General features: G+C 55.5%; 1 protein-coding gene across 3 annotated transcripts in view; it reads left to right on the top strand.

Annotated features, from left to right (window-relative positions):
* The first annotated feature begins 16778 nt into the window (after positions 1-16778).
* NTRK3 (neurotrophic receptor tyrosine kinase 3) overlaps positions 16779-21624 on the top strand; it is a 287748-nt gene continuing 282902 nt past the window's right edge. For all 3 annotated transcript variants that reach the window (XM_068143397.1, XM_068143396.1, XM_068143398.1), the window contains exon 1: positions 16779-17567. In XM_068143397.1, coding sequence (XP_067999498.1) covers positions 17320-17567 — 248 coding nt within the window. In that variant the 5' untranslated portion in view covers positions 16779-17319. The remainder of the gene's footprint in view (positions 17568-21624) is intronic.

Genomic DNA, 21624 nt, shown 5'->3' with positions numbered 1-21624 from the left:
TGCTGGGTTGTGTTAGCTGAGCATCTAGCAGGGACATGCCCAGCTGTGTGCCTCCCCCTTCCAGTCAAAGCAGCCACGGCGGGTTCGTGTTGAAGGGCAGGCAAATTGCAGCCCTTCTTGCCCAGCTGTCCTTGTGGCATTCTCATCTCCCATGCAGATTGGCCTCAGCTCAGCCCTCTCCAACAAAAATAACCAGTTTACAACTGGAGAAAGTGCCCTACCAGATGAACAGGACTCTGCTTGCACTTCATCTGCCCTTTCCCAGCTCCCTTTAGTCTGCTGCTCTGCCACGGACCCAAAGGGACACGAGGAACCTTTTCCAGCATTGCCACCGCGGTCTCAACACCTCCCCAGCAGTCTTGTGTCTCCTGGCACCCTCCTGAGTTTGGAGTCCAGGCTTGTGGGGTGAGTGTGAAGGATAGAAGGCCTGCTCCCTTTTCTAATGCCTGAGTTCCTTCCTTCCATCTCGGGTGTCCTGTGGGAGCTGTTTGCAGTCGGTGTTCTCAGCGATGAGCAGAGCTGCATGTCATGTCCTCCTCACAGGGCTTCTCCCAGCTCCCATTCCTTGCTTAATTACTTGGAAAAACTCTTCCACCTCTCTGGGTAGGGATGCTTCTAGTGAGTCTCCTCTGTACACACCTGCCCCCTCACAGCTCCTGGCTGTGAGGCAGGCTGCAAGATGCTGCCTGCCTGCTCGTGGGACACACTTGGAGATGTGAATGCAGACACGAGAGCATCCCTCAGCACCTTCTTTGGCACTGAACTATCCACAAGGAACCTTGCCCATCAGCACTGAGGGATTGACCACTGGACTAATGCTGGACCTTCCTCCTCCACTCATTAGAGATGAGCCCTTTGCAAAGGACCAGCCTGAGAATCCAGGCAGGACAAGAGCCCAACCCCACCCTGCCTACACCCCAGCCTGGTGGGCACCAGCACCCTCTCCCCAGCTGGTGTACCCTTGGCCTGCAATTATCCTCCTCCCAGCTGCCCTGCAGCCAGGAGAGGGTGGCATTAGTCCCTGCCTGTTTTGTAAAGCAAGGCTGGAGTTTTCTCTCGGCCATTTGCTAAACAGCTGGAGTGCTCCCTGTATCCAAGGAAACCTGTCTTAACCTGCTGCTTGCAGGGAGGCTTCCATCCAGCAAGTTTCTCTCAGCTTTTCTCAGTGCCCCTGGGTTAAGGCTCTGGGAGGTCTATAGGTGGAGATGCACCTGCCTCCTTCCTGCACTCCCAGCCTCTCCTGCATCCCTTGCTCTGGGAATTGAGTCCCTGTGTAGAGCACAATGGGCAAGGCTCTGATTTCCCCAGGTTTGTTGCCACTTCATTGCAGTCTCACAAAAAATGGAGGCAGAGCTGAAGGCTGGTCTTGAGCTTCTCTTTTTCTTCTTCCTTTCTTCTTGGTCTCTGCTCCCAACGTTTCCAGTATGGGAAGGGCAATGCAGGCACCCACCAGGGAGATGCTCTGTGCTGTATCTACAGCTGGGGGCACATGCAGGAGCTGAGCACTGCCAGGAGAGATGCAGATGAAGGTTTTGGAGGAGGTGGAAGGAATCAAAATCCAGGAACACTGGAAAGTCTGGATGAAACTGTGGGTTAGGCAGTGCCTGTGGCTTCACCTGAGACCTTCCAGCTCTCTCTCAGAGCAGGAAAAGCTGCAAGCATGAGGGACAGCAGGGAGTGGGCAATGCTCTCAGGTTTCTCTAGACACTTTCTCTTCCACTGGTCCACATTCACTCTCTGGATGTGGTTGCTAGTAGCTCCTTGCCCTGCAGAGCTGCTGTTGCAGCCCTGACCCTTCCCAGATCCATACCTCTCCAGACAGAGCAAAGCTCTCTTCTACCCTTGAGCACCTGAACCCATCCCATCCTGTCAGCATTTCCCATTCTGCATCCCTGCCTCCCTGTCCTGTCCCTGCTGCCCCATATTCTCCCTCGAAGCAGCAATGGCCTTTAATCTCCTTCAGAAAGCTCACAGTCCAAAAATTTCTCCTTTTCCTTTGCCATTTTTTCCTGCTGCTTGAGGGCTGGATGCAGGAAGGAGGGTAGGAGAGAACCATAGCCCTGGAGCATGGAGGGTAGGAGAGAACCATAGCCCTGGAGCACGGACTTTAGTGGCTGTGAGGTGGTGATGGAGTTGTAGGATGGACTACAGGAGCTGGAGAAGGTGGGCAAAGCTCGTGGAACAAGTCCAGGGAAGGCAGTTTGGGCAGAGAAGGTTTCCCTAGGCTCAGGGACATCATGCTGAGGCCAGCAGGGAGAAAAAGAGCATCTGTCCCTTCCCTGTCCCCATCCACCCGGCCACCCCAGCCCCGGTGGGGATACACTGCCGTGCCCAGCTCTGGCACCGTGTTGCGCTCTGCCAGAGCACCTCTGAGCACCTCAGGGAGGTTAAACGATGTCCTGGGAGCTTGAGGCTGCTCCTCTCCCTCCAGCAAGCCGGTGGGGCTGGGTGGTTGCTGCAGCGACCAGGCTGTGCCCAAGGCTCTGCTGCTCCCCAGAGCCAGGCTCCGGCGGCGGCGGCTGTGGAGCGCAGCCCTCAGGGGGGTTAACTCCCTCAGCACCCCCAACTCCGCTGCCGAGGTTAAGCTTCTGCCTTGGCCTTGCAATACTCAGCCCAAGGCGACAGCGCGATCGCTTCCCGCGCTCAGGTGAAGCATTTCTTTGGCTCTCCCTAAGGTGGCAGTGGAACCCCCACGCTGCAGCATCCTCCCGCAGCCCGGCGCTTCAGCGCTGCATGCTCCGAGATGTCCCTCCGCCTCCCAAAGCGCTGTCTTTCGTGGCTTGGTCCCCATCTGTTTCGCCTAACAGCCCAGCCTGGTCCCAGGTAGCAGCTGGGGGGGGGGGACACCCCCATGTCACCCCAACACCGACCACTGACACCCATGCAGACTGAGGCAGGAGGAGGTGGCTGGGGCGCTGGCAGTGAGGAGCAGCTTGCAGGCAGAGCTGGGAGAGCTGACAAGCTTGCAGGGTCTGGCCAGGAGGAGAAGAGATGATGGAGAGGCAGAGAAGGACGGAGGTAAAAAAAAACCCACCACCTCTATTTTCCACCAATAGAGAGAAACAAAACTGTTACTGCTGTGTGTTGGTGTGGGGAAGCTTTAAAGGGTGATAAGAGGGTGTCAGGAAGAACTCTGAGGCAAGGAAAGGACACTTTGCACCCTGGCCTGGTGTTTTCACTCCTGATTTGCAGGATCTCTCCCCAGCACTGCCGTTGCGGTGCGGCTCGGCTCGCAGCCAGCCGAGGGACTGCGTCCTGCAGGGGCAGGTCCCGCCCGCGGCAGCCGGCTGCCTCCTGTGCCCGGGCAGCCCCCCTGCCAGCCTGCACCCCTGAAGTCGCTGGGATGTGCCATGGGGTCTGCTCTACCTGCAGCAAAGACCTAAACCCTTCTTCTACACGTTGGTCACAACAACCCCAGGCAGTGCTACAGGCTGGGGTCAGAGTGGCTGGAGAGCAGCCAGCCAGAGAGGGACCTGGGGGTAGTGGCTGATAGTAAACTGAACATGAGCCAGCAGTGTGCCCAGGGGGCCAAGAAGGCCAATGGCATCCTGGCCTGCATCAGGAATAGTGTGGCCGCAGGAGCAGGGACATCATTGTGCCCTGTGCTCAGCACTGGTCAGGCCACACCTTGAGTCCTGTGCCCAGTTCTGGGCCCCTCAGCTTAGGAAAGATGTTGAGTTGCTGGAAGGTGTCCAGAGAAGGGCAACAAAGCTGGGGAGGGGTCTGGAGCACAGCCCTGTGAGGAGAGGCTGAGGGAGCTGGGGTTGCTTAGCCTGGAGAAGAGGAGGCTCAGGGGAGACCTTCTTGCTCTCTACAACTACCAGAAGGGAGGTTGTAGCCAGGAGGGGGTTGGTCTCTTCTCCCAGGCACCCAGCACCAGAACAAGAGGACACAGTCTCAAGCTGTGCCAGGAAGGTTTAGGCTGGATATTAGGAAGAAGTTCTTCCCAGCAAGAGAGATTGGCCATTGGAATGTGCTGCCCAGGGAGGTGGTGGAGTCACCATCACTGGAGGTAGTTAGGAAGAGACTGGATGGGGTGCTTGGTGCCATGGTTTAGTTGATTAGGTGGTGTTGGATGATAGGTTGGACTGGATGATCTCAGAGGTCTCTTCCAACCTGGCTGATTTCTATTCTATTCTATTCTATTCTATTCTATTCTATTCTATTCTATTCTATTCTATTCTATTCTATTCTATTCTATTCTATTCTATTCTATTCTCTGGCCAGCCACAGCCACTGCCCAAACACAGAGGGAGGCTTCTGGGTCGAAATCCTGGTTATTAGGAACTCAAAGGGAAAGGAGGGGAGGAGTGCCAAATGGCAAAGGATAAAATCAATATGGGGAGAGCTGTTATTTAAGCTTCTGAGCTCGGGGGTATTACAAACGTTGGAGAGCAATGAAATAAAAATGATACATAAAGTGACAACCTCATCATGTCTCTATCACTGACGCCCTCAGCAGCTGTTTGCTCTGAACAACAGAAGTAAATCCAAATCTGTGCCTGCTGCCCAAGGCTGGCTGGCACTCCTGAGGGGGCACTTTGTGATCAGAGAGAGAGGAAATTGCAGGGTATCTCTGCCAACCCGATCAGTTCTAACCTCCTTTGGTCCCCTTGCCCTGGAAGAGCAGAGGTCTGCACAGTCAGCAACCCACTCCATGGCCCAGCTCTTCTAGAGCAGTATAGAATAGAATAGACCAGACCAGACCAGACCAGACCAGGTTGGAAAAGACCTCCAAGATGATCAAGTTCAACCTATCACCCAACACCATCTGATCAACTAAACCATGGCACCAGGACTCAAGGTGTGGTTGACCAGTGCAGAGTACAGGGGCAGAATGATTTCCCTGCTCCTGCTGGCCACACTATTCCTCATCCAGGCCAGGATGCCATTGGCCTTTTTGGTTCCCTGGGCACACTGCAGGCTCCTGTTCAGCTCCTGTCAACCAGCACCCCCAGGTCCCTCTCTGCCTGGCTGCTCTCCAGCCACTCTGACCCCAGCCTGTAGCTCTGCATGGGGTTGTTGTGGCCAATGTGCAGAACCTGGCACTTAGATGTGTTCAATCTCATGCCCTTAGTCTCTGCCCATCTGTCCATCCTGGCAAGGTCCCTCTGCAGAGCTCTCCTACCCTCTAACAGATCAGCACCAGGGGAAGGGACAGGCGTGGGACAGTAGTTTCCTTGTGTCCTGCAGAGATGGAGCTGGTGCAGGTGTGGTGCTGTGGTGCCTCTTGGGCCCCTCCTTGCCAAAACCAACCAACCAACCAAACAAAAAGAAGAGATAAAACTAGCACCAAGTGTTCTTGCCTAGTTGCAGCAACTCTGAAGCAAGTTGTGTTTAGGATCAGGATGGTCTTCTCCAGCGGGCTTTTGGGGATGGAACAAACAAGCAGATGGTGCTGAGGGAATTATTTCATACCAAAATGTGTCTCTTCTTCCCAGTGCAAGCTGCCTGTGAAGCCACCATGTGGTCTTCACGTGTATCTCCCCCATGGAGGCGTGCTGCCTGCTCAGCCTGGGGCCCCTGCATCGGAGCTGCATGCCTTGGACCCAGGACCACACAGTCCCATGCTCTCCCTTGGCTCAGCAAGACATCCCCCTGGGTCCTGCAGCACAGCTGCTCTGGTTGGTGTCTGGGGGTGCATTTCATTTGCTCTCCCTGAGGGAACTGTGTGGTGGATGCCTGCCTGGGCAGGGTGGAACCAGCCTGCTGCCCCCTCTCCAGCACATCTCACCCACCAAACCCACAGCAACACCCTGTGTTGTAGGTGGGCTTGACAAATAGCACCAGGAGGTGGACCTCCAGGAGGCCAGGAGAGAGTCCAGTGGGGAGCTTCCAGGATGATGAAGGGGCTGGAGCACTGCCTTATGAGCAGAGGCTGAGAGCCCTGGGGCTTTTTAGCCTGGAGAGGAGAAGACTGAGAGGGCATTTAATAAATGTTTATCAATATCTGAGGGCTGGGGGTCAGGAGGGAGAGGAGAGGCTCTGCTCAGCTGCACCCTGGGATAGGACAAGGGGCAATGGATGGAAACTGCAGCACAGGAGGTTCCACCTCAACATGAGGAGGAACTTCTTCACTGGGAGGGTCACAGATCACTGGAACAGAGTCCCCAGAGAGGTTGTGGAGTCTCCTTGTCTGGAGACTTTCAAGCCCCATCTGGATGTGTTCCTGTGTGACCTGTGCTGGATTCTATGCTCCTGCTCTGGCAGGGGCTTGGACCTGATGATCTTCAGAGGTCCCTTCCAAACTCTAACATCCTGTGAGATGTGCCTCAAGAGGAGTGAATGGAGATCAGTTGCTGGGGTCAGCAAAATGGTGTGGGCTTGGCTGGACAGGTGTGAAAAGAAGTAAGAAGTAGGAGGAAATATTTATCATAGCTTCAGTGTAAGGCTCTGGCAGATCCCTGAGGGAGGTGAGAGGAGCCCTGTAGCACGCTGAAGCAACTGCTACTGAATCTGCTTGCTCAGCACAGCAATGCCTGTGCACAGAGACAGGTATGGCTGGCACAGCATGGTCTGGAGGCTCAGCCTCTCTGTCTGGGTTGCAGAAGCTCCTTTTGGATAGTCTGCATGTGAGCAGCCAAAGAAGAAGATATCTGAAGAGGGCCTACAGGATGGCTGGGGAGGGACTGCTCAGGATCTCAGGGAGTGATAGGACTAGGGGGAATGGAATGAAGCTGGAGGTGGGGAGATTCAGGCTGGATGTGAGGAGGAAGTTCTTCCCCATGAGAGTGGTGAAGCCCTGGAATGAGTTGTCCAGGGAGGTGGTTGGGGCACTGTCCCTGGAGGTGTTTAAGCCCAGGCTGGATGAGGCTCTGGCCAGGCTGATCTAGTGTGGGGTGTCCCTGCCCATGGCAGGGGGGTTGGAAGTAGATGATCCTTGTGGTCCCTTCCAACCCTGACTGATACTATGATACTATGAAGATAATTGCTGGCCCCTCCTCCCCTGCCTTGGTGGGAGGCAGAGGTCCATCCAGATGCTTCCCATTGCAGCACAGGGAAGGACCTGGTGACACTTGAGCTATCCTTGGCCGTTGGAGCTGTGGGGACCGTCTCCTGACTTCAGCTGCATGCAGAGCTCTGTGTGTGTGCAAACCAGAAAGGGATCCTTTAATATTTAATCAGTCATTAGTCACTTTTATTTATTTTACTCAGCTGAGCTGCATCACAAGTGGTTCACTGATAGCTCCTCGTGGTGGGAGCTCTTTGCTGGGTGAAAACTCTCCAGTGGTTGAGATTTGGGGGTTTGGGGATCGGCTCAGGCTCCCCTGCAAGCTCTGCAGTGGGTGGCTGAGCGGCTCCGGCTGGCAGAAGTCTGCCTCCATCCCTCCCCAGGGCCTTCCCGAGGCTCCCCAGCGCCCCAGGAGGAGCAGGGCTGGCAGGGCTTTGGTTAATGCTGCCGCACCGTCGGCTGTCGCTGCGTTTAGCTCTCACAAACCGCAGCGCTGCCTGGCAGGGGGAGCGGGCGCTGGGCTGTGTGGGGAATGGGAAGATGGGCCCTGGGGACCCCACCCCGCTGAGGAGGTGGGTTGTGTTTCACATTAGCTGATGCTCTTGTGTGGTTTCCAGCACTAGCCCAGATGCAGAGGCTTGTGGCGAGCCAGCTCGGATATGCAGTGGGCATTAATCATGTCAGCCAGATCTTTCTCCGGGAGGGTGGGGAGAGCCTCTTGTCCAACTGGAGGGGTGAGAGAGGGAGCTGCTCAGTGCCGAGGTCTGGCCTGGAAGGTGTGAGGGGCTTTGTTCTTCTAGTAGAACAAAGATTTGCCAGCACTGTGAGGTCCTGGGCTTTCTTTCCCCCCACTGTTGGTGCTAAAGCTGGCAGGGCAGGGATGATAGAGGTGCCAGTGTGGAGAACAATATGGCACTGTGGCCCAGGCATCTGCAGGGCTTGCTAGTGTCCTCCTCTGCCTTCCTGCTCTGGCAGTGTGTCCTAGATGAACATGGGGACCATGGAGCTCGACCTATTGGTGCCTAACACCAACCAAAATAACCTGAGAGATCATTTCCCACCGCAGGATGCTTTCTTGAGCTGAATTACCAAGGGTGGAAGAGACCTCAAAGATCATCAAGTCCAACCTGTCACCACAGACCTCATGACTAAACCATGGCAGGTCTGGTGCTGGCTGAACAGGAGGCTGGCAACTTATTTGGCACCTTGAGCCTTGAACAGGTAAGTGTGAGGTTGGCAAGGCTGCTTTTGGGGAGGCAGTGATCTGTAGCAAGGGACATGGATGGAGAGGAACCAAGCAGGAGCAGACAGGCAAAAGGGCTTCATGCTCAGGAAGAGGAAAACTTGGCAGCTGTTTTAGGTGCAGACATTGAGACCCTTTGTTGACCTGATGGAGATGGTTTGTGAGTCAGCAGCAGCCTCAGCTGAACGGTGCACAGCCTGGCTTTAGTGATCTTGAGTTGTGTGTGTGAGGGATGGGGCTGAGCAGCACTTCCCTCATGCGACTTTCATCCAACATCCACTAGAGGCTGGTGGCCTAAACCCATCAGGAGCTGGAGCAGACTCTGAGAACCACCATTAGTGGAGGAAGAGAAGATCACAGGCTCACAGCATGTTAGAGGTAGGAAGGGACCTCTGAAGATCATCAAGTCCAAGCCCCCTGCTACAGCAGGAGCATAGAATCCAGCACAGGTCACACAGCAACACATCCAGATGGGGCTTGAAAGTCTCCAGACAAGGAGACTCCACAACCTCCCTGGGGACTCTGTTCCAGTGCTCTGTGACCCTCCCAGTGAAGAAGTTCCTCCTCATGTTGAGGTGCAACCTCCTGTGCTGTAGTTTCCATCCATTGCCCCTTGTCCTATCCCAGGGTGCAGCTGAGCAGAGCCTGGCCCCTCTCTCCTGACCCCCAGCCCTCAGATATTGATAAGCATTTATTAAATGCCCTCTCAGTCTTCTCTCCAGACTTCTTGTGGTGGGACTTTGCCTGCCAGGCATGGGAAGGGTGATGTGCTTTCTCTGCACAGCTCCCCCGTGGTGTCTCAGGGCACATCCTCGCTTCTCAGCTCCAGCATGCAGACTTTATACCTGGCACACCTGCAGGCCTGCTCGTGCACATCACCTCCAGCCCCTGCAAATGCACACATCCCTCTTCTGAGGCTGATTTCCCCAGCTGGCTACTTCCCACACACATCCCTAATCCTGCAATTTGCCTGCCTGACAGCTCTCACACTCCTCCTCCTGACCCTCCTTCACCCTTGACCTGCACCACGTCCTCCTGCAGCCCTTAGCCCTTAGCAGCCTCCCCCCTTGGCTCACCCCACACATTTTCCTTGGAACATCTGAAACAAGCTTTACCTGGAGTGTGTTCAAAGGCTAATGGACATCCTCCCTTAATTATTGATTTGTTTATTGCAGACACTTTGGCAGGACATTTGCCACTGCTCACACATCGGGCTCCTGCCTTCGGTTTCCCTTGCAGCTCCCAGGGGCTGAGAGCAGTGTTAGAGAGGTCAGCTGGGGACCACAGGCCCAAGCTTGAGGGCAGCAGCTCTTCATCCCCACCAGCACCTACTGTGCTCCAAGGTCTCCCAGGTTAATCCCTGTTAGCCCAGCCCTGTGGCAATGGTGAAGGACTTTCCTGCAGAGCTCCCCACCAAGCCTCCCCTTTCCCCCCAGCTGAGCAGTGCACATCGTAGCTGTTTCCCACAGCGTGATCCCCTCCTGTAAGGTAGCATCAGCTCCCAGCACGTGTCTAGAAAGTCTGGCACAAGGGATCACAGCACAATGATGCCATTGAGCCCCAGCTGCTGCCATCCTGGGCAGGGAGAGGTGAGATGCTGAGTGCTAGCAGGATTGTTCATGACTCTGCAAAACCCACGTTGAGAAACAAGCATGGCAGCAGCCAGAGGTGAGGGCTCAGAGACATGGTCCTCCTGCTGGAGCTGCTGCCAGCCTGTCACCCTGTGCTCCAGGAGCTCTGGCTTTCAGGTGATGCTAGAGAGTTGTCAAAGTAGGAGAACACAGGTGTCACAAGCTGCCCAGGGGGAGCATCCCTCATTCGCTTGTAGAGTGGAGTGAGGTAGCTGGGACAGAGCATTAGAAGGGCAACAAAGCTGTGAGGATCCCTGCGAGGAGAGGCTGAGGGAGCTGGGGTTGCTTAGCCTGGAGAAGAGGAGGCTCAGGGCAGACCTTCTGGCTCTCTACAACTCCCTGAAGGGAGGTTGTAGCCAGGAAGGGGTTGGTCTCTTCTCCCAGGTAACCAGCAGCAGAACAAGAGGACACAGTCCCAAGCTGTGCCAAGGGAGGTTCAGGCTGGATGTTAGGAAGAAGTTCTTCATAGAGAGAGAGGTTGGCCATTGGAATGTGCTGCCCAGGGAGCTGGTGGAGTCACCATCACTGGAGGTGTTCAGGAAGAGCCTGGATGGGGTGCTTGGCACCATGGTTTAGTTGTTTAGATAATGTTGGACTCGATGATCTCTGAGGTCTCTTCCAACCTGGTTAATTCTATTCTGTTCTATTTTGGGGTCCTGCTTGCTTTGGGGTCCTGCTTGCTCAGCCCAGGGCTCCTGGCCAAGCCAGGTCTTGTGGGTCGTGGTCCCTTTGGGTTCAGCATGGTCACTTCTCCCTGCATGGTGGGTTGAGAGTTGGTGATATTAGTTTCTTCCCTGCTGAACCCTGCTCCAGCACCTCTCCTCAAAGCCAACAGAGACCCCGGGAAGGAGCATCAGTGAAAGATCTGGAGGCATAAACAGGCTGGGGAGCTTCTTTAAAGGCAATTTAATTTCCTCACCAGGGCAGCCAGGGTTTGTGGAGCGTGTTTCTGTGCTTGTGTGTGTTGGGAAGAGCTGAGGGTGAGGAGGAATTGATTCTCCAATGAGTTGTGATTGAACCTGGGAGCTTGGTAGGGGCCCGAGACGAGCGTTGTTACCTCTCCGATGAGGCATGTGTCACAGCCACTATTCCTTTCACACCATTTCCTCCCCAGCATCTCAGCAGCAGCCTGAGCTTCTTCACACCATGCTGTGATGGGGAGGGATGCTGCTGTGCCTGTAGGTGCCCAGCTGGAGGACAGGGACACGGGGATAATGAGCTGCAATGCCAGAAGAGAGCTTGGCATGGGCATAGCTCTTCCTTTTAGTCTTAAACATTGGGCATGAAAATGAGGAAAGGTTTTTGTTTGCTGTTTCCTTTTGATTATTTTTGACATATAAAGCAATTTTCCTTACACCAAGGTCCTGCCTTGTGGGGTATTCCAGGCTCTCTCTGTCCCCCTCCCCAGAAAATCCCACATGTTCCACTTGTACTTTCAGAGGCTGAGTTAGGAGCGTGGGAGTTTTGAAGGCACTGGCTTGGTTTGAGGAAAATCATGGGGGAACATGATGGAAACTTCTGCTCCTTTGTCCTGCCAAGGGCTGTGTCCTCCACTGCATGGCCCTGACAGCTCACATCAGGAGTTTCCTGACTTGTGCCCACAACCAAAGCAGCTCTGAGCATGTACGACGCCCCTGGAGACGTGCAGATGGCAGGGCATCAGAAGAACAATGCTGGGACTATAAATCCCGTTATCTGCCTGCAGCATGGCTATTTCCAGTGCCTTCTGGGACTCCTTTGCAGCCCTCTCCTCAGCTCCTCTCCCAGCAGCTGCCTTCGGGCTCTGCAGCCTCACCCTTGTCGGAGCTTCCTCGCCCAGCTCTCGGAGTTGTCTTTCCTCTGGGTGAGAGGTGGAGCAGCCCCGTGCAGGGCACCGTTGGCAGATCAAAGCTCTGCCTTGATTTCTTGATGGCAGCTCTGTTCTGCTCCCCATCGTTCTCCTTCCTGTTCCTTGGGCTTTCCAAGACCTTTGTTTCAGTCTTCTGGGGTTTTTTTTTTGCTCTCTTATTTTTTTCAGCCACCCTCCCCAGAACATCTCTTGGACATTACAGCCCTGACCAGACCTTTTCCCTGGCTAGACACATTAATTCAGGAGCTGCCTAGGTGGGAGATGGGTTCATGTCCTAGCAATGAATGCAAGCCCAGCAGTATTTGTTATCTTTGTGACAGGGCTGTTTCTTTAGACCTCACTTGAATATGTTTCCTCATGAATTTGTGGTTGGTTGTTTGGTTTTTGGGTGGTTTTCTTTTTACTGTGTACTGGAGCAAACAGTCCCTGGTTAGATGCTTTCCCTTACACTTTCCTATCAGCCTTGGAGAGTTTATGAACAGAACATCTGCTGGAATGGCTTCATCCTGTCCTTGTCCCCACATGCCCACAGCATGGAGAAGGACAACCTAAGGCTGGAGGCTCCTACTGCTGGCTGCTCTCCAGACACCTCCCCCAGCTGAGAACTTCACCTTTCATCACACAGTTGTCGCTGCCCAAATGTGCCCTCCACTGCCCCTCTCCCTGCAGGTTCCCAGGGCAGGCTGAGCCATGTACAGGATGTGACCTTCCCTGCTCCTCCTGACAAGCACTGGAGTGCTGCTCCCGAGCTCTTCCCAGGCTGGTGGGAACAAGGAGCAGCACTTTAGATGCTTGTGTACCTACACAGCTCAGGTGAGAGGCAAATGTCTTTCTGGCTCTGCAGGAGATGATATTTTCCTCCTGCAGCTCATGCCAGTGATGCTGTGAGGGATGCTGTACCCCTGAACTAGCCCTGACCCCCTCCCTGCAAGCTGGCAGCAGCTCCCAGGTGTTCATTCTGCAGGCTGGACCCTCTCCAAAATTGCACTTCCTAGGGTGTCTCTGCAAGGGGGTGCATGAACCTGCAGCCAAGCTCCTAATGCAGGGGATGAAAACCTCCTCCCCACCGCTCCTGTCAGAGCTCACACCCTGTGCCGCTGCCCAGCAGCGCCGAGTGCTGCCAACCAGCAGCTCTGCCTGCCCCGGGGCTGGCTGCGTTTCAGAGGTGCAAAGTGGTCCGGCTGTAGGCAGATTTTTCAGCTCCTTCTGGACGAGAGGGGGGCTAGAAAAATGTCAGCTCATCGTTTTCAGCGAGTGGCAAGTGCTCTTCTGGTAACAGGGAGCAGGGCGGTGCGTGCCCCAGCGGGGGCCTGCCCGATCGATACGGAGATCAGAGGCAGGAGTGGACGTTGGAGCTTGTGATGACTGAGCAGATATGGGACCAGGGATCTCTTTCTGGTCATACCCCGAAGGGCTGCAGTGTTTGCTGGCCCTGGGAGGCAAGCAGTGCACTGGGGAGGCTTTACCTGGCAAGCGGTGTGGTGGGAGCAAAGATTGCTCCCAAGGGACGGCCAGCCTGAGAGCGTGGTGCTAAAGGCAGGCAGGTAGGTGGGAAGAGCAGAAATACAAACAACACAGCTGCCTTCACCTCTGCCTGTGGCTAGGGGACCCCCAGGCACCTCCCAGCCTCCCTCTTTCATCTGCTAGTGTTCCCACTCAGGGGGCAGCTTGGGCGGGGGAGATGGGGACCTCTCTGCAGAGAAACTGAGATTTAGTCTTGGCTGAGTGCTTCCCATGGAATTTCTGGAGACTCTCAAAGGCCAGAGGAAACCCAGCCCCCAAGCCCCTGTGGGGCAGAGTCCTCACAGCAGGCACTGATTTCATCCTTCATGGAGATGCTTCTTGAAAGAGCAATTTGCCAGCATCCCTCAGAGCAATAATGGCAAGGCCTCTGCTCCAGATACCATCTCTGTGATCTGACAGCCCCATCACTCATGCCCTTCCCCTGCCTCCCCCTTGCACAGGGACAGGAGTGAGGGATGGAGGCAGGGATGGAGACAGGGATGGAGGCAGAGATGGCACATTCCCACCACTAGCAGCTCCCAAAGCCTCCTGTCCCCTTTAGGGTCTGGACATGCAAGAAAGAGAGCTGCCCGTGCTGAGCTGAGCTTCATCTTCCCTCTGCCCATGGACCAGTGAGCTGTGGTGGTGCTGAGTGTAGGAAGCAGGACCAGGGGCTGCCCAGCTCTGGTGCTGGCTGACAGTTGGTGGTTTCTCTGCTCCCCGTGGCAGGGACTTCTGCTGTTACTACAGTCTCTTCTGCCAGGGAACTCACCTGGCAGCCTGCAGTGGGGAGGATGAACAGTCCCCAGGTTCCTTTCTTTTCCTGCCTACCTTCCACCCACCCTCTGGGCACCCAGCTGGGTGCTCCTGCTCCTCCCCTTCCCGCACTTTCCTCCTTGAGCAGTGGCTTTATCTATTAATGGCAGAGGAAGCCAGGCTTTGGCACACAACTTTCTCATCAGCTGCTGAAGTGGGGCCTGCCTGGCACCGGCTGGTAGAGTAGGGTGGGAGCAGGCTGGCTCTGGTGTCCTGTCCCTCCCCCTCCCCAGGACAGCTGACCTGAGACCTCCCCAACTTTCTGCAGGCTAAACACCATCTTTGCAAGCAGAGTGCCAAGCATGTAACTGCCTTGGAGGACTCAGAAGCTTCTCTGGGTAGGGTTGGGCTTCCTTAGCAGTTATGCTCTGCATCAGGCATGGGGCTGAGCCCACATCCTCGGGAACAGTGACACAGGAGAAGCTGGCACCCAGGTGGGTGAGGTGGGTGCCATGGAGTGCCACCCTGGCACCTCCATAGGTGACAGTGGCTCCTCCCAGTGCCCCAGAGCTGATCTGCTGGAGGAGAGCCTTTTGCTGTGGGACTGCAGAGAGCCCCCAGGGTGGGGGAAATGTCCCCTGGATGTGTTGCCATCCTGTGACTGGCACTGTGGTGACATGCCATGGCAGGCTGATGGCCTTTCACTGGTTTTACATGCAATGGTGTGATGGATGCCAAGTGCCAGGAGGAGGCTGGGACTGGTTTTGCAGGTAGTGTGACATCCCTGTGCTCCTGAGGGACAAAGCCACATGCTGGCTGGGCATTAGTGGGTGCCCAGTGTTCTCCATGGGCCAGGGCACGTGACATAGTGCCCTCTACCAGTGCCTTCTCCAGTCTGGTGGCAGTGCTGAACTGTAAGAGTGGCATCTCTCTGATGTGGGTGAGGAAACTGAGGCAGGAGTGGAAAAACATGCCTGGGTGTTTTCCTCTTCCCAGTCATGATGACTGCACAGGTGCCTGAGGATGCCAGCTGCTTCTCGTGGAGATGGGGAGCCACCACCCTCGCTGTGCTCCTCTTCCTTGCCCTGCCCAGCACTGTGGTGACCTCTTGGGATGCAGGTGTTTCACTTCAGTAATTTGGAAGCAGGTGGGGCTCACCAAGAAATCAGTCCTCCCACGTCAGTATATATGCACTAGATCAGGACCCTGGCTTCTCTTAGGGGGCTCTGGTGGAAGGAGCTGTGATGAAACTGCCTGGCACCCCTGAAATCTTTGTGGGAGCAGGTCTGACACCCCAGTACGTGCAGCCCCTCGCATGTCACTGCTGTTCCCAGGGCCTGCAACACTGCTGTGCAGCAAGAGGTAAGGAGATACCCAAGTGATGGGCTCCTGGGAGTGTTCTGGTGGGCACCCCTCTCCTCACCAAGGGGTTTGGGTGTCTGAAGTCCCGTTGCCAATTCTCCCCACAGTTGTTGATCATCGGTTTTATATCTTCAAACATTGTTGCCTCTCCTGGACTGGGATGATTTGGGGGAGATAGTGGAGCCTGGAGGTGTTAGCTCTGCCAGGGAGGAGACTCTTCTGTCTCTCCTTCCTGTGCTTAAGTCCTGTGCCTGGCAGAAGCAACTCCTTGAAATCTTTGGAGTCCTACACCTGTAATTCCTCCTTTCACCCCTGCTCCCGCCTGCAGCACTGTCCCTTTATCACTGTGTCTCTGTGCAGAGGAGCAGAGGCATGAAACTCTTTGGGGGGGGGGGGGAAGCGGCGGCACGGGGGGGGGGGGGGGTCGGCGGGGGGGGGGGGGGGGGGAATAATTAAATAAATAAAAAGGCAAGGCATGCAGGAAAGCGCCGTGGAAGAGCAGAGCAAATTAAGCAGAGCTCTGATCTGCCTGGGTTTGTGCTTGCCAAAAATGCACCATGCATCTTAATTCGCTCTGCTGTTCAGCTCGCACTCACTGCTCTCCCGATGCCATCTCGGCGCTCTGAGCTCAGCCTTTTCAACACTTCACTCTTCCTCTCGCACGGTGGCTTGCTCCCCCCCCCCCTCCCCATTTTTTTTTTCCCCTGCATGTCTGATTGCAGAATCTGCTGCGGGGGGGGGTGGGATGGGGGGGTGAAGGGAAGGACGGGGGAGCCCCGACCCTGGGCGCTCCTGTCCTGCACTTCCCGGCAGCCGGCTGAGTCTCCGTTGCATTTTGGAGGGGGGGGTGGGGGGAAGCGGGGGGAGGGAAGATGTGTGCGCGTTTGTGTCTTTTCTAGAAAGTCCTTCCTGGGTGCTCTCCAGTCGCTCTTTCCCTCCCCCCCCACCCCCTTCCCACCCAGCCGTCTGAGCTGCCTCTCGCCTGGATCCTCCGAAGGGGAAAAAGGGGAAAAAAAATCACGAGAAAATATTATTTCCATCGCTGTAATCCACAGTGGGGTTTATTCTCTTCCAGTTCCATTTAATCTTTCTTTCCTCTCCGCCCTTGTGTCCGGATTGCAGGGGGGTGGAGGGTGAAACCCACCCAACGACCAAGCCAAAGGCAGCATCGTCCTCCTCCTCCTCCAAAAGGCGAAAGAGCTTGGGAAAGCCGGAGCCGAGCCAGAGCCCCTCTGCTCTCCCCCACCCCCCCCCAGCACAAATTTAACCCTAGCTGCAACTTTTCCTTTGCTGGCGGGGCTGAACTGGGGCTCCGGCAGTGCTGGGGTGGGTTTTTTTTTTCCCCCGTCTCACTCTCCTCCCTTAGACTGCTTTTAGCGGAGAGGGAGGGGGGTGGGGAATCCTTTTTATTGCAGAGCCCGGCTCGCTTTGCAAGCCTTCCTCCTCCTCCTTCTCCTCTTCCTCCTCCTTCCCTGATTTTTTGTGTGTGTGTGTGTGTGCCCGCCGCAGCAGGGCTGGCCAGGCCGGGGGAGGGAAGCGATGGGAAGGGGAGGTCGCCCCCTCCTCTCCCTCTGTGTGTGTTTTTTTTGCAGGTGTGTCAATTTTAATTCTGCCCAGTAGGTGGGACTTGGTGACTTTCGCACCGTTTTTTGTTATTTATTTATTTCCGCGGCTGCCTCCCTCCCCAGCCTCCCGTTGCAATCCTCCGGAGCGGCTGGCGGGGAGCGGCGGGCGGCCGGGCCGGCATGCATCCATCCCCGCCCGCTGCCGCTGCCGGAGCGGGAACTACAGCTTCTCCCAGCCAGCTGCCAGCATGATTTCATCTGCTGGAGGATTTTTGCATCTGATCGCTTGAGGTTTTGGTGTGGCTTCTTTTTTTCCCTCCTTTTTTTTTTTTTTTTTGTTTGTTTTGGTGGTTTTTTTTTCCTCCTTCTCTCTTTGTTTCCTTCCCCCTTTCCCCCCCTTCCCCTCCCTCCATCCCCCCTTTCCTCCTCCTCCTCTTTTTTAGAAGCAGCAATCGGAGATGGATGTCTCTCTTTGCCCTACCAAGTGCACTTTCTGGAGGGTATTTTTGCTTTGGAGCATTTGGGGAGACTATCTGCTTTCGGTGCTGGCTTGCCCTGCTAATTGTCTTTGCAGCAAGACAGACATCAATTGCAAGAAGCCGGATGATGGGAACCTCTTCCCTCTCTTGGAAGGGCAAGATTCAGGCAGCAGCAATGGCAACACGAGCATCAATATCACGGACATCTCAAGGAACATCACTTCCATGTAAGTGGGGGTGCCCCCGGGCTCTCCCGGCGGCAGGGCGCGGGCTGGGCCGCCGGTGCAGGGCTCAGGTGCCCTCGGCATTGCTGCGCTGCCTGGCACTGCTCAGCCCGGCTCGCCGAGCCGGGGGACGCGGATCCGGCTTTTTCCTCCTTCACCCCGTCTCCGAACCGACCAAAAGAAATAACAAGCCCAGCAACAGTTTGGCCAAGGCTTAAGAGGAATAAAGTAAATGAGATCTGATTCCTTAGCAGGGGAGCGAGCAGCAGGCGAAGATGCTAAAGCTGCTGCTTCCTTTTAACTGTTTGCTTCTGCAAGGGGAGGGGGGGAAGGGGAGGGGGGGGGGGAAAGGACGCCAGAGCCATGCACAGGCACATATTTACCCAAATTGGGCAAGAAAAGCAAGTTCTGAGCGTCTTATTCTTTTTTTCCCACCCCCCACAGACTTTGGACCTGGTTAGAATGTGCTTATTTATTTATTTATGTCATTCCCCATAGCAGAAAATGTTCTCTTCCCTTCTCTGGCTGAGCGTAGCTGGGGATCTGCGGCTTTGCCTTTTTCAGGGGAGTGGAAAAGGAAGGGGGGAAAAAAGAAAGAAATAGGACAGCGAGATGTCCCTTAAGTAGCTTATTTAGCTGACATTGTTGTAATTTCCCCCCTCGCTGTGGTGCTGCGAGAGGATTTGTGTGTTTTGGTCTGAGGGTGGTGGCGGTGAGGAGAAGCATCGGAGCAGGGAGATATTTTTAGTTGAGCACTTTGCGTTTGTTTGCATGCTTGTTTATCTGGAAAATCAACTTGAAGTTGCATTATCCTTGTTTGGAGAGGCGGTTAGGGAAGCCCATGTTAATCTCATCAGCGTGGAGCCGAGAAAAGGGGAATATTTCCTTCTCCTGAATCCATCATGCTCTGTGTGTGTGTGTGTGTTGGGGGGGGGGGGATAATGATTCCCCATCTCTTCCAATCTCTTTATTTTCCAGTAGATTTTGTGTGTGTGTGTGCGAGATGAACTCTGAGCCATTTCATTATTCTAATGCTAATTGAAATGTGAGCATTTAGGGAAATGTAGCCCCCAGAGCAAGTTGGCAGTGGGAGTTGAGCAGAGAAGAGGTGGAATCCTTTATTCTGGCAGTTAAACGCAGCAAGGTTCGATATGAGTAATGGAGGGTTCTCTATTTTTTTCCCCCACCTCGATTGCCCGGTTGCCTGGAGGGAGTGGGTTTTGCTGGGTCTCTTCCCGAGGCTGTTTTTGGTCACAGTGCGATTGCAGCAGAGCTATGGAGTAATTGCAGTGCCTCTCTCGCAGCGCTGCTTGTCACCTCTGCGGGGTAAAGATGATGGGAGCCGCTTTCCCTGCTTGCCTACACGTTTGTGGGATGCCCATACAGGTTCCTCAGCGGGTACCGCCGGCCCTCAACCCCCAGCCTTGTTTGCACCTTGCTAGCAAACCCAGCGGGGGGGGGGGGGGGGAAGTACGTGGGGAAACTAATGCAACGCTCCCCTTCCAGCTGCCCCATATTTACCCTGCATCGTGATGCTGGAGCGGTTTTCTCTCCCGTGCTGGAGGGATGTGGGTGATGCCGAGGAAGTCAGAGAAACTCGTGTTCGGCTTTTCCCCCCCCCCCCTTCTCCTGTGCTTGCTGTTTGTTGTGGTTTGGTTTTAACCCTTTGGTGGGCAGGGAGCAGCGGGAACGGCTGGGAAGGGTTTGGAAACTGGCAGCGTGAGCGAGCGTGCGTTGTCAGAGGCACACACAGAGACACACAGCTGAACTGCTGCTGGAGGTAGTGTTACGTGAGTCCTTTGTGCCCAGAGGATGTCTTGACTGCTTTGAAATGGGAAAAACGCTGAGAAGCACTCTGAAAAGGAGAGGGGCACAAAAAGAAAGAGGAAAAAGGAGGACCCCAGAAACAGATGTTGGGGGTTGTGGTGGTTTTTTTCCCCCTTTTGAAGAGGAGCTTCTCCTAAGTTGGGGAAGGAGGAGAAGCTGCTGGGTTTTGCTGGAATTTGTATGCATCTCTGCTCCACATGAGCAAAGCATGTTCCATCACCCCCTGCATCATTGCTGGCTCCATGCCTCACTCCTCGGGCTTGAGGGGGCTGGGGTGAACCCCAAAACACCTTGATGGGCTGAGAGTAAGCATGAGTGAAAACTTTTCCTAGGGTTCTGTGCTTATTGGGAAGGCAGCACTGGTTTGTGAGGGATGTTTATGGGTGTAGAGGGATTGTTCTTGTGTAGGAGGCATCAGGTCCTGCATCCTTCCAGGTTGATGTCAGACCTCTTCTTGCAAGCCCCTCCACCACAGGGGCTGGGGTGAGAGGTGCATGGAAGCCCAGCCTGGTCCTCACTGAATCACTCCTGGCATGTGGGTCTGATTCATCTGGTGCTTCTCCCTGCTTGCCATGCTCTGAGGGCTTGGCTTCCTTAGGCAGCTTGCCTCATTTGTGGGCAGCAGGTAGGCAAAAAAACCATATCCCACTGGGCTTGAGGGGTGAATAGGGGAGGTTTAGTCCTGTGGCTGGGGTGTGTGATACTCCAGCCAGGCTTTCCCCACAGGCCCTGGAGAAAGTGGAGGTCTCTGCTCCATCCTGCTTCTGGGGAGAAGTCACCACCCTGGGGCCAAGCAGAGCCTTATTCATGTCTGAAAGATGAGCTCAGCCTTGCAAAAACAGAGCCTGGGTGGTGCTGACGAAAGGCTGCCAGGGCCCATTTGGAGGGCTGGAGGAAGAAAACAGTGTGAAATGGTTTGGAAACCTTGTCCACCTTACCTCCCTGAGCCCAGGCAGAGGCCTCACCGTGCCGTCTCACCCCATCCAGGCAGGTCCCCCCAGCACTGGGGGCCAAGCCATCAAGAGCTTTGGGTTATTTCACATCTCAGTGGCTGATGAGACCCCTGAGACAAGGATAACAGGAGGAGGGCAGGAGACACTCAGCTTATAGTGCTGGCAGGGCAGGCCAGCCCCATGGATGCCTGCAGCATGGCATCCCATCATCAAGCCTCCTGTTGCACACCCCCCCACCCCAACCAATGGCCTTCTCTCCAACTGCTGTTGCTGCTTCTGGTTTCTCACCCATCGTCTTTTTGGTGAGAGTGGAGTGGCTGCTGTCAGGGCTTAGTGGCTTCCTGCCTGGGCTGGGCTGGGGGGGGGAACATCACTTGTGTAAATCCAGGCAGTGCCAGGTTAATGGTGAAGCAGGGTTAGGGCAGGAGGTTCCTGCCCTGAAATGGAGATGGAGGATGGGTTGGCTGATGTCTTTCTGCCCTTTCCCAGCTTGCCCAGAAATGTATCCAATTTTGGATTGCATCCCTGGGGACGTGGCTCTGCACACAGATTCCTGCAAGAACTGCCAAGGGCCCTGTCTAGCTGTGGGGCCAGCTTGAGACCTTGGCTGAGATGTCTCCAGCTTGGGGGTTGTGATGCTGGATTTCCCTGCCCACATTTGGGCAGAGGGTGGCTGTGGGGCCTGGGGTATGCCCATGCATTGTGCAGCTGGGTGGTCTTTACTGTGTCCTCAGCCAGGTGTGGCTTGTGGAGATAGTCGAGCTGATGAGACCCCTCAGAGAAGGATAACAGGAGGAGGAGGACAGGAGACACTCAGCCTATAGTGCTGGCAGGGCAGGCCAGCCCCACGGATGCCTGCAGCGTGGCATCCCATCATCAAGCCTCCTGTTGCACCCCCCCTCAATCAATGGCCTCCTCTCCAATTGCTGTTGCTGCCACTGGTTTCTCACCCACCCTGACCCAGCCTCACCCCTGCCACGTGGGGCTCCATCCATAGCAAGACCTCCTTCAGAAAGCTCAGGTGCACAGGGGGGACTCTCAACCTGGGGCTTCTGAGGCACGAACCCCCACGCACACCAAGCAGCCTGGGGGTGTTTGCCACCCTGGGGGTCACCGTCCGTGGCACTGTGGGGGTCTTCCTGGTGCGCAGGGGGGCCGGGCTCGGCCGTGCTGCCGTGTGTGGGGGTGAGAGGGAGTGCTGCGCGCTGGGGCGGGCCGGGCCGGGGAGTTTCCCTTCTGGCAGCGTGGGCAGCGCCTGCGTGCACCGGCACGGAGCGTGG

Source organism: Melanerpes formicivorus, unplaced genomic scaffold (genome assembly GCF_026170545.1).
Source record: "Melanerpes formicivorus ecotype bairdi unplaced genomic scaffold, bMelFor1.0.p_v2 SCAF_10, whole genome shotgun sequence".
NCBI classification, from domain to species: Eukaryota; Metazoa; Chordata; class Aves; order Piciformes; family Picidae; genus Melanerpes; species Melanerpes formicivorus.
The sequence above is the reverse complement of the archived record's forward strand: the minus strand, read 5'-3'. Positions and strand labels throughout refer to the sequence as shown.